Genomic DNA, 18,266 nt, shown 5'->3' with positions numbered 1-18,266 from the left:
ATGGTAATTTTACACTGTTCCTCTGAGAACATGGGAGAGAATGTATTAATCTAATCATAATCTTTGTGTTTTTTTCCAATTTTTTCCTCTGAACGAAGGCTTTTCCTCTGGAAGTCTTTTAACTTCAAAAGCTTTGGAGATAATTTTTTGGCGTGACTTCTTCACCCTTTCACAAATGGTTTTGAAATATTCATCATTCCTCTCAGATGATAAACAATAGTATTGCTTCTATTGTTAAAGATAAGGTAGAAAAGGTCTAGTTTCTTGGAAGCTCTTTAGAAAGAATTCCTAAAACAATGTAATAGATACCTCTCTGGGTACCTGCCCAAGCCATACTGACCTTGTGCTAAACTAGCCTCTAGTAACCAAATTGATAATACATGACTCAAAACTCTTCACCATATGACTGGATCACGAGTGCACACCCAGCCCAAGCTGCCAACCAGACCCTCTCTTTCAGAAATTTAGATTCCAAACCCATAGGCAGTCTCTGGTGGCCTTGAACTTATTCAACATTTAAGGGGCTCAGGAAACTCTTTCTACTCTATAGGAGGAGAAATAGAGAAATCTGGGGGTTAAAGAATAAAGTGAATATAGTGACAACAGAATACTTTGCAGGACAAAAACACAAACAAGGACACAGATGCTGACTGGCAACTATGGTATATCATCTTTCCAGTCCCAGTTTCAGTGCCTTAGAACTGTGGTACCCAACTTTTTTGGCACCAGGGACCAGTGCTCCTATGAGAATCTAATGCCTAATGATCTGAGGTAAGGCGGTGATGCTAGCACTGGGGAGCGGCTGCAAATATGGATGAAGCTTTGCTTGCTCACCTCCTGCTGTGCAGCCCAGTTCCTAACAGGCCATGGAATAGTACCCTCCACGGCACAAAAGTTAGGGGCCTCTGCCTTAGAGGAGTAGCTATACTTCTCGCCCTTGAGCACCGTGAAATCCACTTAATTTCTTACAAAGACAAACAAACTCTTTGTTCCAATGGATTTCTTAGAACCAAACAGTCCCTGTATGAAAAATATAAATTTTAAATAAAAGATTATTTCAAATTTGAAACCAGTGCTAGCAAACCATTTGATTTAACAGCCACAGTCCTGCTTGATATAACTTCTAATATTTCAAAAATCTCTCTTTATAGTTCCATCAAGTGTTATTCAACAAACTTGTAAAATTGAGAATACTTCAGAGTTCTGTCACTTCCTTACTGAACCTCATCATTGCCAGATCCAAAGAATGAACAAGGTTCATTCGTTCCACAAACATTTATTGAGCCCCTCTAAATGCCAGACAATACACTAGAGATTGGAAATAAAATATGGGGAAAATAGCCCGATTTCAATAGGGTACACAAAAACAAACACAATAATTCCTTCAAGAATGAAGTGCTATAGATCATGACTAGGGTGGCTGTTTTTACAAATATGCCTTTATATGAAGCTCACTGATCTTCCTCTGTGAATTTTTTGTTAAAATTGGTAAATTTTCGCTCATGTTGGTGGCACCATCCTACATTTTAACGTGTATTTTACTTAAATCAACCTGGATCATTGAAGATTCAATCCTTTGAATCTTTTCCAGTCATCTTGAAGTAAGTACCAGTTGTCTCTTCTACAATAAGGAAATGCAAAGACTTCTCTTTAATTCAGCTATCCTTTGATATTTTCCATAAGAATCTTACACAAACTGGCAACTCTTCCCCTGCCCCAGGATTGAAGAGTTGTCTCTTCACATTAAAAGAGCTGAGGACCCAATAACATCGTTCCCAATGTACTGTGATCTTCTGGGTTTTTTTATTCCACTATGTAATGTTGAATGTGAGAATCAATTCTTACGGAAATCGATTCATGAATCATGGATAGAAATATACCCTCTCCTTTGTCTTTCATTCTCATTAACATTAACTGCACAAAATTTCCTTTATTCACAGATGAAATATTTAGAGAACTGTTTTCTAATACAGAAAATATTCTGAAATATAAAATTTAGTTACATGCTATTTTCATGAATCCGCTTTGCGAAGGCAGAGTAGAATATATAAAGACAAAATTGATACAGACTCCAAATCTGCAAAGTACTGTATGTCCTTCCTGTTTTCTGAATTGTTAAGCGCAATGTTCCAATTACAAATTTCTTATATAAAAAAATTCTAAAAACTGAATTTCTGTTGGCAAAAGACTGATACAAGTAACAGAATGTCATATTCTTTATAACACTGTATTTCAACCAACAAAAATCTGAACACTAGGATTCATTAATTCATGCATACATGCCTTTATTTTATTTCTTCAACAAATATTTAATTGAATATCTTTACTGTGACTAAAGATAAATTTAATAAATAAAAGTCTCCATCTATAACTTCGCTGAAATTAAAGTTATGAAATAAAATTAATATAAGCTCCAAATACTTTGATTCAGCCTTAGCCTTAGTTAAAATTTTAGTTTAAACCACCCACCATGAGTTTTCAGTGGGATTTAATGAGAAACTTTGGATAAAGTTGTTTACTATGATCGATGCAAGACCCACCCTCCCATTAAATGATAGTGAAGAAACAGAAAAATCCAAAACAACAGGAGAATGAAGAAGAGAGAATAGCAATCAGTAGATGAGACAATTCGACAAACTCCTGGAAGGCAGAATGCAGATCGAAGAGTAGTAGTACTTGATGAGACAAAGGCAGAGAACGCTCTGGCTGCAATAATGTGAGGGAGAGGCCACTGATGAGAAGGAAGCCACTTGTCCTGGCAAAGCCACAAAGACTGTAGTCATCCAGTGTAAGGAGAGACAAGTGATATGAGCCTAAGAACAGGGAGGTTTTTAACTAAAAGCTCCACAAGGAATAATCTATATAGGCGTCCCTCATACTAACAGCTGGCCCACCATTAACCCGCACACTGAGTAAGCCCAGCACATTCAGGAGTCTTAATCAGAGTTTTATTGTCTGTCTCAAATACCAATGGACAGCCAAAAGCCACCTTGTATTTGAGGAAGGCTACAGAATAACAGAGGGGAAAAAAGATGATAAACAAAAACATAATCCTAGGGATATGTAAAATAATTCAGAAAACAGAAGAAAATTTTAAATTTATATGTACATATATACATGTATATATCTGTATGTATAAAGAGAAAACTTTTAAGATACTGTATTCATAAAATAAGAACAAGACATTGTGAAAGAGAAACAGAGAGTACGGGCAAGAAAGAGCTCTTAGAAATTAAGATACCTAAATATGACTGTGATAATAAAAAATTATCCGAAGAGCTACAGGAAAGGTGGAAGCAGGAAAGGCGGAAGGGTGGAGGGAGGAGTGGAATCTGAGGCAAGTTATTTGACACTATGTTCAAGATAAAGGGATAACCTGTTTACCGAGACAGTTCTATAAAACAGAATTTTCAATACGTAGATTCTACAAAACAAGGTCAAATCCAAGAGAATAATAAAGGTAAATCTCATAGTGATAACTACGCAGGAACAGGCCGGCAGGGCAATCATCCACGCAACCTACAGACAACCACAGAAGACAATTACGGATTTAGAACAGACAATAGGTTATCGATCTTAACAATGTCATAGGAAAATAACAGAAAACAAAAACTGGGAGGCAAAGGAAGAGGAATGGAAGGAAAGGCAGGAACTAATATTTTCATCTTACAAAGTAGGGAGCCGAAAGACATTATCTATGGTTAATGGAAAACTAAGTAAAAGTATACTAAGTGTTCATCATCACTGCACAGAGACTGTGCTTAAGTATTAACAGTGCTAACTGTGTGCCAGGCACTTAGCAAGAATTTTTACAGACTATTCATTTAACCGTACAACACAAGCTTAAAATGATCCTTAAAAGAAAATATTTTAAAATTACAGGGTAACCAATAGTGGTGATATAATTACATTAAAGAAGAGGAGAAGAAAGAGGCTGATATCTCATGCTATCAGAGCAAGAAGCCAAAAGATAATAATATCAACAATGATAAGTCGAGAAATAAGAGTATAGCATATTATTTAGACATATGGATCATCCCCAGAAGAACACTGAAACAATTTTTTAAAAATTTAAATGGGTCCCTTGAGAAAAGGACTAGGTTTGGAAGAAACAGGACAGAGGACTATTGCTTTCATATATAAAAAACTTCTGAACTGCTTACATTTTTACCATGTAATTTATTATGATCATTTCTTTTAAATTTAGTTTACATTTTTTTCCAAAAAGTAGCAATCTGATCTGTCCAACTACCTCAAACAGGTGAAATTCTTTTGTATTTCAATGATTTCCAGAGAATGATCTAGTGGTGCAATGTTAACAAGTCAACATGTCACAAGTTTTTTACTTCATGTTGCATTTGGTAAGTTAATATAAAGTAACTGTAGAATAGTTACTTGGGCTATAATGGTAAATACACAGTCCATGATCTGAAAGGTACTGTTTACCCATCTGCCCCATCTTTAATGTCTATGTTCTTTATTCTTATTTTTATGAACAGAGAGACTTTAGTACCTTATTCACCACAAGTACAGAGAGATTCAAGAGAGAAAATTCCTGATGAGATTATTGATACTAACCAACCTAAACTATCATTTCACTCCAGACCAGAGCTTCAGCACTGGTAACATGGCAAAGAAGGGCTGATGCAACCAAAGCAGATGCTCTATACTGTGGACTAAATCCAGCGGTAGACCCTGCATGTCACTCAGTGAGGTCACAAACCAGCGGCCAAGAGCTCAAACCAGCCCCTGCACACCCTGGGTCTGGTCTGGCCTGCGTAATGCTGGCACGTGCTGTTCTTAATTTTGAAAAAGTGGCCAACATCTAAAACTGACAGAATTCATATAAAAATTCAGGTTTCCATCTTCTCTCAAATTAGTAGAGGCAGTCCCTCAAGATGGAGTACATGTGCCTCGATCTGCCACACCTTGCCCACCTTCCTCATTCAGGGTGCCAGTCTGGCCCTTGTTGCTGTTCGCATTTCTGACCTTTGCTATGAAAGAGATAACATGTGTATGCCTATTTGACCACAACTTATTTCCTGTTGACTGCCTTACTTTGACTAGAACTAGGATTGAAAGGCAAAGTTTTAAAAAGTGAGAAATCCTAGTGATCAATATCTCAGGAAATAACATGTAGCAGCCGGAAACAAAAACTAAAGCACAAAGCTTAATGACCAGTACTATAATCTACATTTTCAGTAAAGTAGCCATCATTTACTTACATTTTAATGTCTCTCCAGCATACGGTATGTGCAGTTTAAATCGGTCACAGTTGGGTCCAGGAGTCAAGGATGTGCAGCTTTCAAAGAAAAAGAAAACGATTTTTTTTATGTAACCCAAATATTTATGATATTTGTTAAAGTAAATAAAAAGTGATCTTTATAGATTAAAGATTAAAGCACTGGCTTATAGAACAGGATAAAAGCCCTTAATGGTCATGGAAGCCAAGACAATGATACTTGCCCTAAAACAAATAATTCATTTATCTCACAATAAAACCTTTATGCCTTCTAAAAACAAACACCAACACTGCTTCGACTATTTCAAACAAGTTTATCCCTCTTTTGAAATAGGTATATCATCCAAAAGAAGTCTGTAGTCTTTGATGTGCCAAGAACTGTAAAATAAGAGTAGTTTTATCATCGTATTTTACATGTAGACTCTTAGCTTTTACTCAGTACTAAAAAGAACCCACTTTTGGCTTTTTTCTGGTACCACATGGTTTTTTCTCTTTCCTCTAGATTTGGCACCCCACACTTACATCTGCGGAGAGCACAATGCACTGCACTCAGTTTCAGATAAAATGCAAAGTTAAAGGGGAGAGGTGTGAGTTAGTCACCTACGTCTCAACAGCTTATTTTTTTTTAATCTATTATTTCATGAAGTTCTACAATGATCTTTGCTCTTTACACAGATTTACTTTATATCTTTCATGATCTTACAATCCATAACTTCAACTGCATAAAAGCAGTATTGGCTTCATAAATTAATAAAATATTAATATGAAGACTAAGAAAGTCATATGTCTTCATTTAGTTTCTTAAAAAGTAAGGTTTTTCATTTATAAAGTGAAGCAAGAAGGCTAGTTTTCTTTCATAACTCCAAAACTTGCTATGAAAATCTTCTGAAAAAGAACCTACAGAAGCTGTTTAAGGAATGAAAGCATTGTTGGAACAAGTGTACAGCTCCTCTAGACGGCCATTCTGAAGGGCGACAGTCATTGCAAAATGAATTTAAGAAACGCTGGCTCTAAAAGAATCTAACTCAGACTTCATAATAGATTTACTATTACTTTTTCCCAAAACTATTTGAATGTGAAAGAAAAGAACCAGACAAAAACTTACATTCAGATGTATTTAACATAAATCATTAGGTTGGTTAGTCTTTATCTTCAGAAGCCAAAAACACCACCAGTTTAAACTACACAACAAAGTTGCACTGGTAATTGCATACTAACATATTTTAATTTTTCATAAGCTTTAAGAACACATTTTCCTTTACCTTTGAATATATAAAAGTTCTTCAGGGCACATTTTCCTAAGTAAAATATTGCCTTTATAGTAGAATCTTTTCTAACCCACAGCAGTTACTTGAAAACACTTATGGAAAACACATAAATTATAGCTTTACAAAATGTAATCTAACAACAGAAATGATCTTACAAGCAACACTAAGAATTTTTTCTTATCTTCAACCAACACCTAAAAATGATTAAATAAAAAATTTTAAAAAACACCTTTCATAGTCAAGTGTCTTGTGGGGCTTAAGGATCAAATTATCTATCTGTGTAGTTTAACAAATGAAGTTATTAATAGTACAGGAAATTCTCAGGATTAATCTGATTCTAGTTTGTTTGAATAAGCCCTCCTCTTTAATGTAAAATTCGTTTCTGCATCATTACATTTACTGTTGGGCCACATTTTATCATGATATACGTAGGCTTTAACCAGGACTGGGAAAGGGTTTTTGTGCTGTGTGCCTTCTCTCTCCTCCCTCACTATGGGAACTGCTGGCTCCAGCCACCTCGGGGTGTGAAAAGGTACAACTCTCCATCTGAGTGATTCATTCACTGATTTTTTTTTTTCACTTCAATGAGATTTACTGAGCATTGTTCTGTGTGTTAGGAATACAGGGTGGACAAGACGGACAAGATCTACAATCTCATGGAATGTGAATTCCGGCAAGGTCGTGACACACAAGAGACAAATATATAAAGATGGTTTAAGATTGTTAAATGTTATGAGGAAAATAAAACAGGGTGCTGTAATAAAACAGGAGCTCCACCACACTGGAAGACTGAGGAAGACTCCTGGAGAAGGTGAAGTCCAAAACCTGAAAACACGAATGGGCCAACCATGCAAAGTTCTGGGGAGCAGCATTGCAGACAGAGGGAACAGCTGGTGCCAAGGTGTGCAGGCAGGACCAACTTGATATATCTGGGGGAAGAAATCTTGACAAGTCTGGGCAATGCAGCTAGAGCCGAGTGAATGAGGGAGAGGAGAGCAAAAGATCAGGACAAGGAGCAAGCAAGGGACATAACTGTAGAGCCATGTAGGTGGTGGCAATTAATTCATGTTTTATTCCAAGAACGAAGGAAGGGTTTAAGAAGAGTAGTATTATCTGACTCTATGCTTTTAAAAGATCACCCTGTCCACTGTACAGGAAAGAGACAGCAAAGAGGTAAAATGAAAATGGGGAGACCAGATAGGAGTCCACTTCGGGCAAGAAAGATGGACACTTAGACTAAGTAGCAGCAGTAGTGATGGAGACAAATGGATTTACTCAATAGTGGCGACTAGCAGGGGAGCAAGTTTAGGGCGAAGGGAAATGAGGAGTGTGAAGTATGAGGTGATAACCAAATCTTAAATGGAAACAGAGCCAGACTACTGGATGGGCTAGCCAAAAAATACCAAAACTCGCCCTAGAGAGAGTGCCATATGTTGCTGGAAAGATCACTCACTTGCAGTGGGACGGGAGTAGGGGTAACACTCCCCAAAGAGCAAAGCAAGTTAAAATGGCTAGCCTCCAGGTGACTGTAGGGCTTCTGCTTTGCTGAGAAGAATTAAAGTTTGGGTTCGGGGTGACAGAGGAAAGATTAAGCTTCCATCATCAGGTCTCCCTCCCCTAGAGAGCACTGAGCTTCTGTGCCAATCAAATGTTGAGCAAATTACTTAAAATATCTTGTAAGCTCTATCTTCCACATTATCTGGAATAAATAGGTTTATAGGAAACAAGCCAATGTCATGTTACCTAAAGGTTCTTTTAAGATTAAACTAAAATGTTTCCCCTTTGTAAATTACCTGTCTAAAATTAGCTTTGGTCATATTATTTAATTTACTGTGAACTTTCAAATCACACTCAAGGAGGAACATTATTTTTTCTATTAATCTAAAAAAAGTACATGGATTAAGAGAGATTAAAAAACACACATGAATAGTATAATTCCACTTATGGAAAAGATAGAGCTATGTGTGTGTACGTGTCCATTGACAGATTGCAGGAGAGTCACCAAAATGTGGTAAGATTTAGGATGAGTTTTATAACTTTCTTCAATTGCCTTTCTGCATTGTTGTGATTTTTATAATGAACACGAACTATTTTATAATTATATAAGTATTTTAAAAATAAATATATCCTTTTAATATTTGACTGAAGTAGCCTGGTTATGATGGCTTGACTTCTCCTTTTCTTCTAAAGAGTTTCACTCTTTTTCAGAAGGAAAGAATGCAAGGTGATTTACTGATAGTCTTCAAATAAAGTATATGAAAGTATTTATAATGATATCAACTACTTCACATTTCTGACATTTATTGTGTCTCACAGTTTCCTTGTGTCAGAATTTTGGGAATGGCTTGGCTGGGCAGTTCTATTACAAGGTCTCCCATGAAACCGCAGTTAGATGTCAGTAACAGGTAACTAAAAGAGTGGGAAACTCTATTCATCTAGAAAGTCATTTCCTTGCACAAGTATGAAAAAGCTACTACATAAAAAGCTACTGGCTTCGTTAAAATTATATCTCTACAATGGCAACTCATTCTAACATATATAATATAAAAGACCAATATTCCAAATTGAATGAATTTTAATAATAAAATAATTTTAAATGATTTAAAAATTACTGATAAGTAAAATGTAATTTCAAATTTGTCTCAATCGTATTTTCTGAGTGTTTACTATATGTCAGGCACTATGCTAGTTGCTGGGAAAACAGTGGTGACAAGAACAAAAACATCTTGGCATTACAATGTAAGAAGTTCTTGGATGAATACCTATGTCTAAAAATGTCTTTTACTATATTTTAATTATCTCAGTATACCGGGAATGCACTAAAAGGGGAACAAAGAGAGCTAAACTATCATCTGCAGATTATCCAAATGGGTATAATTAAATGGGAATTTTCTTTCTTTTTTTTGGCAAGGCAACCCTTGGTTGACCTCACAGATTGCAAGGACCTGGTCAGTTTATAATCCCTTATTTTTTAATTTTTACACCTACAGCACCTGGTCTTCCTATGTGGTCTCTCATCTAAGTACTAACCAGGCCCAACCCTGCTAAGCTTCCAGGGTCACACAGGATCGGCCTTGTTCAGGGTGGCACGGCCGTAGGCTAAATAAGAATTCTTGATAGCATCGAATCAGGTAGTTTAGTCCAGTACTTTATAACAAAAACTGCAGCTGACCACTGGTACAAACACTAAGCATAATAACCTCAAGTACTCTCATCCATTTGGTCTCTTATTTTACATCTAATCACATGACTCCCAATATTAATATGTTTTCTAATTGTGGTTTCTTTTCCCAACCAGATCATAAGATTCTCAGGGCCAAGAACTATTTTACACTTTTTTCAATGTGTTAGTACAGTATTTAGCCCAGTGCTAAGCAACCAGCACTGATGATATTTTACCATATATTTATAATCATAAACTAAACTCGAAAACTATAATTTTACAGATGACGATAGTGAAGCCCAGAGGGTCTCGCAGGCACTCAGAGCACTGGGACTGGAAATCATGTACAGGGCATCCTAGCCACATCTTAGCCTCCCTGGCCTAGGCATCTTTAAGTCATCTTTAAATCTCTGGCATCTAGCACTTGTGTCAAAAACATGGATACTCCAAAAACTATGTACACAGATAAAGGTGTGCTAAATGAATGCATAAACCTTGATTCCCAGTCTTGCGTTCTTTTTTCTTTATTAAGGTTACTGGGGTGACATTGGTTAATAAAATTCTATAGGTTTTAAGTGCACAATTCAATAAAACATCATCTATATATTGCATCGTGTGTTCACCACCCAAACTCAAATCTCCTTTCATCACCATATATTTGACCCCTTTTACCCTTACCTACCTTCCCCCTCCCCTTTCCCTTCATTTCATGACAAAAACTGATGATTTAACTGGAATTGGGAAGACGTGCTCATCCTCACTTCTGATAATTATTTGTGGAGATTGTCCCTTTGAAGAGCTATACATGTGACCCAAAATTTAAAATCATTACTTAAAATCACTCTATTTTCACAAAAAATAGTGATAACAGCTAATATTTGTTGGGCATTTACTACATGACAGGCACTACTCTAAGTTCTTTAAATTACTTAAGCCCACGGCAACCTTCAGAGGTAGGTGCTATTATTACTTCCAGTTAACAGATGAGGAAACTGAGGTACGTACAAGCTATGTAGCTTGCTAGTAAGTGACAGAGTGGGGATCCAAACCTAGGATGTCTGGGTTCAGGGCCCATTTTCTTAGCCATCACACTAAATCATTTCTCAGTAATTAAAGGGGCAATCTAGTGAAAATGCGAATTATAATTTTTTCAACAAATGACATTAAATACCTATAATAATGAAAAGCAAAAACTGATAAAACATTACCAAAAAGAGTGTTCTATCATGTGTTTTAATGAAAATAAAATGATTTGTCAGTAATAAGTGTAAGTTTTGTATACATATAAATCAATGATGTAAAAGAGGGAATGAGGCTCTCACAACTTGATTAAACAGGCTCTATAATGTTGACACTAATGATTTATTTAGCAAACTTTAATAAACTCTTTAAATAGTGAAAGGTAAATGTGGATTTGAATCCTCTTTAAATTATTACTTGTTCCTACTTATAGAGATTTGACTCAAATTATTAAAATATCACTATAAAGAGGAAAGTTGGCAATTTCATTACACTTTATATTTTTAGTGACAGCCAAGAATTAACCTGGATTAATACGGCCTTAAGATCTTACACATACAACCTTTAAGACATTAGCATTTTTGAGGCAATGTAAAATACATGCTTTCTAATTTAATGCTAAACTTATTATGTGATATATTTTCTGGAAAAAAAAATAAGGATTTAAACCAAAGCTACTCTTCAAACCATCTAAAAAGAACAAAGTAGATGAGTCCAAGGCTCCTTCCCTGAGTCTGCGTCAGTTTCCTTTAGTCTGACTGTTAAATTACCATTTGGCATGTTCTCCATGGCTTCCTGTTTTCTTGATAATGACGTTTGTGCTTAACTAACAATATTCAACATCAGCTGAGAAGGAAGAAATCTTCGGCTTTGGCAACCTAAAATAGCAGGTGACTGTGCAATAAAATAGGCTCAAAGACCAATAATTGCCTACTGGATAACTATGAAGCCACAAATTAGAGTGAATTGCTGTTAACTGATATTCACATTTTCATTTTATAGAACTATTTTCTCTGAATTCAATCTATCATCAATGATTCCACTCAGATTAAATCAGTTTCAAAATTATCATAGTTTCTAAACTGAAATGCAGCAGTAAAGAAGTTAGAAGACTGATATAGTTATCTTTTAAAATAATTTAATTTTTCATTTACAGTTGGCATACCCTAGTATGTTAATTTTAGGTGTACTACACAGTGATTAGACATTTATATAACTTATGAAGTGATGACCCCAATAAATCTAGTACCCAACAGACACCATAGTTATTACAATATTACTGACTCTATTCTCTGTGCTGAACTTCACATCCACCCCCATGACTATAATGTAAACCACCAATTTGTACTTCTTAATCCAGTCCCCTTTTACAGCCACCCTCCCCTCAACTCCTTCCCTATCTGGCAACCATCAGAATGTTCTCTGTATGAGTTTGTTTCTGTTTATTTGATTTAGGCTATCTTAATAGCTATCTACATAATCTATACTATGAAGGCATTTGAACTTCTGATTCACAGAATTTTACACCCTCAAGCCTTAGAAAGTAATTGTGGCCCATCGTGTTGACTACATCAAAACCCTCTGGGTCAAGTTCATGCCATTCTACAGGAAGACTCATGAATTAAAATTGGTAAAAGCAAGCAGAAAAATTGTACTGAGGTAGACTTTTTACATCGTTCTCAAAATGGAACTAACTACTCGATGACATATGATGTTCCTAATACACCAAATATATCCTCTATACCTCAAAGCCTCAAATCTATTTCTACTAGAAAGTGATGGATTCAATTCTTAGCTTAAGATTTCAAAATGCCATTACCAAAATAAGTGACGCAGCCCAGAATATTTTAAAATTTATAAAATATTTTTTAATGTGTTTCCAGTTCATGTGGTATCAACTGTTATTCCCAGTTTCTATACTACATCTCCATTTATAGATAACAGATTTCAAATCGACTTTAGGGTAGGGAGTATTTTTAAATGTTAATAGGTGTTCTTATAACAAAAATGTGGTTTAAATTAAAAATGATTTCAGTAAGAAAGATGGGCTCAGTACCATTTTTAACAGTTAACTAAGAGGAGGAAATCTTAATTTTTTGAGATAGATGCTTAGGTCATTAAAGTTTTCTTCTTTTTCTAATATGTGCATTTAATTCACTCTGTTAACAGAATAAAAGAGAAAATTAAGATGATCAAGTCAACAAGATAAGTGTTTGATAAAATTAAGCATCCATCCATGATTTTAAAGACTCTTTGCAAATGAGGATAAAAAAAATAACTTCCTTAATATAATAAAGGCCATCTGTAAAAAAAACCTACAGCAACATTATATGAAGCTAATGAAATGTTAATTTTTTCCCTTTGAGATAGAAAATGAGATAAGGATATCTACCAGCTCTTACCACTTTTATTCAACATTGTACTGGAGGTCCTAGCAAGCAGAGTAGCATGGAGAAATAAGAGTATAAATATTGGAAAGGAAGAAATAAAATGATATCTTATGTGCAGATAATATGACTGCATGTTTTTAAAACTTTGAGAAGTTTTTAAATCTTCATATGCATTATTGGAAATAATATGTTTAATAAAGTTTCTAGACAAAGAACACACAAAAAAATCAAGTGTATACTGTACATGTATATCTATATACCATCAATAATCAGTTGAAAAACAAAAACTTTTAGAAAGATGCCACTGAAAATAACATCTATCGAACAACTACATGGAAATAAGTGTCACAAAAGATGTACAAGATCTCTACGTAGAAAATTATTTTTAAGAAAATGAAGAAAAAAATTAACACATATACGTTCACAGACTAAAAGATGCATAATGAAAAGATGTCAGTGCTCCTTAAACTGATCTGGAACCTGAAAGGCAGATTCTAAACATGTTAATAGCATCAGCCTTCTCTGAAATAGCTCCAAAGTGAACAATTAAAATGTAATTGGAAATAACCTAAATGCCCCTCAGCCACAGGACAGAAAAATGAATTGAGATACAATCATAAAGTGAAATAAATAGCAATGAAATAAATAAATTACACACACATGCAACAACATAGATGAATCCCACAAACAACACTGATGAATGAAAGAATACATTTATGATTCCATTTGTTTGAAGTTCAAAACCAGAAAAAAAACTATAGTGGTTGTGTACTGATAAAAAATATTATAGAGAAGCAGGGAAGTGATGACTACAAAGTCAGAACAGTAGCTTATTTATGGGGAAAGAAGGAAGTGGCGACTGGGACAAGGCACACAGAGGGCTCCTGGGGCACTGCCAACATTTTATTTCTTGATCTAGGCAGTGGTGACGCAGATGTTAATTATTAAAATGTAAGAATATGTTTTACGCTATCTAGTTGTTTTGGGGGTTTGGGGGAGTTTTTTGTTTGTTTTGTTATCTAGTCTTAATGAGCCCTCCAGGTGACTCTGAAGCACACTCCAGTTTGAGAACCACTGCTTTAAGTGTGGACTATGTCTGGGCTCAGTAATAATGACGGTAATTTCAGTTGGATTTTCTACTACCAGTGGATTGACACAGCCACCTGCGCTAAGCAAGTTCACATTTTTGCATGAGAGTAAACCATTTGGAAACAGCTTGTTTTCATGATCTTCAACTTCTCTTTAATAGAATCCTTTTTCACTCTTACGAAGCTAGAAAGTTTGTCTATTTTACATCCCTGAATTTGTAATTGGGGATACGCATTTCTTTTCTCCAAATGAAATTTGTAAGTATTGGTGAACATAACAGGTCAATGGCCTGTCTTCAAATGAGTAAGACAACCCACTAGGGTATTGGAAGAAAATTATATGTGTGTGTGTGTGTGTGTGAGAGAGAGAGAGAGAGAGAGAGAGAGAGAGAGAGAGAGAGAGAGAGAGAGAGAATAGAGAGAGAGAGTATACATAGAGAAGATGGAGGGAGAGAGAAAAAGAGAGAGAGAAATTACTCCTTACCAATATGTATTTTACAGGTTGACCCTAGCACTTTCTCTTGGTTCCCACTCAGTCGTTCAAGTGTCCTGAGGGAGGAGTGCGGAGTTCCACACCCAGAGGAGTTGGTGGTGGTTCTCTCAGTTATTCATTTGCCTTCAGCATACTGTGATATGCTTCATGGAATAAGGAATCCACTGTCTTACTTTTAACTATACTAAAGCCTTTAAGAAATGGACAAGTGGCTTAAACTGATTTTTGCAAATTTTTGGCTAGAAAATAATACCAATAATGCAAGTACGGACAAATTTTCAGGTGAGTGGGACTGAAAAACAGTCTATGGCACAATGTATGTATGCAGCCAACACTGCATTTCTTCCATTAGTATCTATATATTTTTTCAGATTTCTTTTTCAGGTATGATAGGTAAAAATACCATATTATAAGTAACAAATTATCTTACAGTATTGCTTACTTCATCTTATATCATTCTTTTTAACTTATATTCACATGTTTTATAATAATAAATGTATTTTATAATTAATATGCATGCATTGGGGGTTTATAATCAAATTATTTGAAGTGCATAATTGAAAAAGTTTAGAGACTGCTGCTATATCAGTTAAAGAAAGAAGTCTCTATTCTTAGGAAACTTCAATTGTAATCAGAAAATAAAAATCAAACTTATGAAAGTCAAACAAGACACAATTTAAATAGCAATTCGAGACAACAATAGATACAAGTCACAAAGCAATTAACATGATTAATTGCCAAATTAGTGGTTAAAGAAAATAAGCACAATAGAAGCTGAGAGAACAGAGAAACCACTTTTAGCTGGGGGAATCAAGAAAGGTTCACTGGACTACAACCGGCCTCAAAGAATGACTTGGATCTGGTCAAGACAGCGGAAGGAAAACTACTTACCTGCAATTGTCCTTAAATAGGGGGAAAATCAAGGAGACAGTTGCCCTGCTAGACTGAAAGCTCTATGATGAAATAGAGCGCATTAACCCTTGGGGCCCTCCATGCCCAGCAGAATCCTCACTGGCACACAGAGCACCTGAGCACGTGGGACCGCAGAAGACAAGCACACTCCAAGGTCATGTCAAACTCAAAGCAAATTACATAAGTGTCCTGGACTGATTCCCATTCCAACTGTGGGAATGCTGGTAATTCTTACATTAATAAATATTATCAGAAATTTCTAGGGACAAGGCCAACTTCCATACTATTTCTATAAAGTTAATGTTATACTAAACACTTTTAATTTGTTCAATAAAAATTTCCTTTAACCTTTTTAAGCCACCATTTTCATTCCTTGACCCAAAACATGTCCTAAATGGATGTATTCCCTAGTTTCTGAATTCTGGGGCTTTCTATTTCTATCATGTGTATACAACTGACCCTTGAACAAACAACATGGGTTTAAACTGCGCAGATTATTGTCGATTAATACTGTAAATGTATTTTCTCATCCTCATGATTTTCTTAATAACATTTTCTTTTCTCTAGCTTACTTTTTTGTAAGAATATACTATGTAATACATATAACATACCAAATACGTGTTAATCAACTGTTTATGGTATTGTTAAGACTTCTGGTCAACAATAGGCTATTAGTAGTAAAGTTCTGGGGGAGTAAAAATTTATATGCAGATTTTCGACTATCCAGGGTATGAGGGTTGGTGCCCCTATGCTGTTCAAGGGTCAAGTGTACTATGTATCTAAATTCCAATCTCAATTTCTGCTCTTTACAGGGAAGGACTAGAGAGTACATACTGCGGCATGTAACTCAGATTCTCAATGGAATGAACTAGCACAGCTTTGATCTCCTTCTCTTATTGGCTGTCATAATATTTGCTTCGTTTGTTTGTATCTCGACCGTGCCTCACATTTACCAGTGCTCAATATATGCCTTTCTTTTAAGAAATAAATCTGAGTGAATATAAAAAATACAAAGGCAGGGTATGGAAAAGAACAGAAAACTGGTATAGGAAGTGGAAAAGGGGAAGGACAGGGAGAAGAAAAATAATAAGAAAAAGTGAAAAAGTGAACTGTAGTGGAAACAGATGACAGGTGGAGGTAAAAACAGAGAAGGAGAGATGGCACAAAGGAGTGAAGAAGGGAAGAGGGAGAATTAATAGATTCTGAAATGTCATTAAAGGATTCCCTTTCCTTTTGCTGAAAGGTGATTTCTAAAAATGGAAGAAAAGTTTTTTAAATCCTCAAATTCTTCTATTTAAGTGATTATGAGCATATCTGGAACTACCAGATAATGGGATAAATGTACCATCCATGTATTTGTGGTTGTTTAGGTGATCTGGGAGGATTTTTTCTTGGATCGCTGCTGGAGATACTACACACACTGATCTGTAAAGCCTTGTGCAAGTTAAGCCATGGTTCTCTTCCTTGATTTCCTTCTATAAAATGAGGACAATAGTCATACTCCACAGAGGTATTATGAGGATTCACTGAGTTGACACATATAAAATATTTAGAACAGTGCCTGGCACACTTAATGCTAACTATGGGTATTCAAAAGCACATTATTGCAAAATCAAAAATGTGGAGGAGAAAGCCTATCTTAATCACTATTTTCTTGAAAACCTTAACTTTGCTTGGGCAGTAATTCTCAGAATCAAGGGAAAAAAATTCAATAACCTTCTCATCTCATTACTATGCCTTCTTCATTCCAAAGACAAAATTTCTCAGAGTCCACTCATGAAGAGATTGAATCAGAGTCATCATTTTCCCAGGTCCTAAAGCGAATCTAATGGAGCTCATAATGTCCTTTATACTACACAACACAAGACCCACAGGGGTATCAAAAGAAGAGTATCAAGACGGGATATCAAGCGGTCTGCAGAGCAGGAAGAGACCAGAAGGAGCTGTCTAAGAAAAATAAGGAGGGGAAGCCTTGAGTCTAGACAGAGGCTTCCGAATTTTTTTGACACACAGTAAGAAACTTTTAAATCACTATTTTATATCACCATTCAGTACACATATATATACTGAGTATGTACATACATATACATATATATGTATAAGTATACAGAAGTTGAAACAAAATTTTCATGCAATAGTACATGAAAGGCACTGACATTTTTTGTTCAGTTCTATTCTACTTCATATTTTTTAATGGGAATTGAGACCCAATAAAATAATTTCTTAACACATCAGTGGGTCACAACCTACTAATGGTTTATAACACACACTTCTGTCCAATACAACCTCAGGAAATATAGCTTCCAAAAAAATGAAGATAACAATACTCCGCACTGGTCAAAGCCATTCCTTGAACACTTCATTCAGTGTTAGGTACTGCACTTTAAGAAATATAGAGACTAACTGCATCACATGCGGAAGAAGCCAAAGAGGATGGTAAAAGGTCACAAATCACATGATATAAACAAAGGTTACATGTAGCCAACAGAAGAAAAAAATACAAAACACGACTTCATTTATTTGAAGTGTTGTCACACGGAGGATTGATTAAGCTTATTCTATATTGTACCAAGAAGCAGAAGTGACACAAAAAGGGTTTCAGGTTAACAAAGGAAAGGACTTTCTAACAGCATCGGCTGCCCAGTGAGCGGCCTTGGCTGCAGGGAGTCTCCTGGTGACGAGACACTTCG

General features: G+C 35.6%; 1 protein-coding gene across 1 annotated transcript in view; it reads right to left on the bottom strand.

Annotated features, from left to right (window-relative positions):
* The window catches only part of BABAM2 (BRISC and BRCA1 A complex member 2), a 342,513-nt gene that overhangs the window by 309,310 nt on the left and 14,937 nt on the right, over positions 1-18,266 (bottom strand). Inside the window, exon 3 of the mRNA XM_016145351.2 lies at positions 5,226-5,302. Within this exon, the coding sequence (XP_016000837.1) occupies positions 5,226-5,302 (77 nt within the window). The remainder of the gene's footprint in view (positions 1-5,225; positions 5,303-18,266) is intronic.

This window comes from Rousettus aegyptiacus, unplaced genomic scaffold (genome assembly GCF_014176215.1).
Source record: "Rousettus aegyptiacus isolate mRouAeg1 unplaced genomic scaffold, mRouAeg1.p scaffold_m13_p_7, whole genome shotgun sequence".
In the NCBI taxonomy this organism is placed as follows: domain Eukaryota; kingdom Metazoa; phylum Chordata; class Mammalia; order Chiroptera; family Pteropodidae; genus Rousettus; species Rousettus aegyptiacus.
This window is presented reverse-complemented; position numbering and strand designations above follow the sequence as displayed.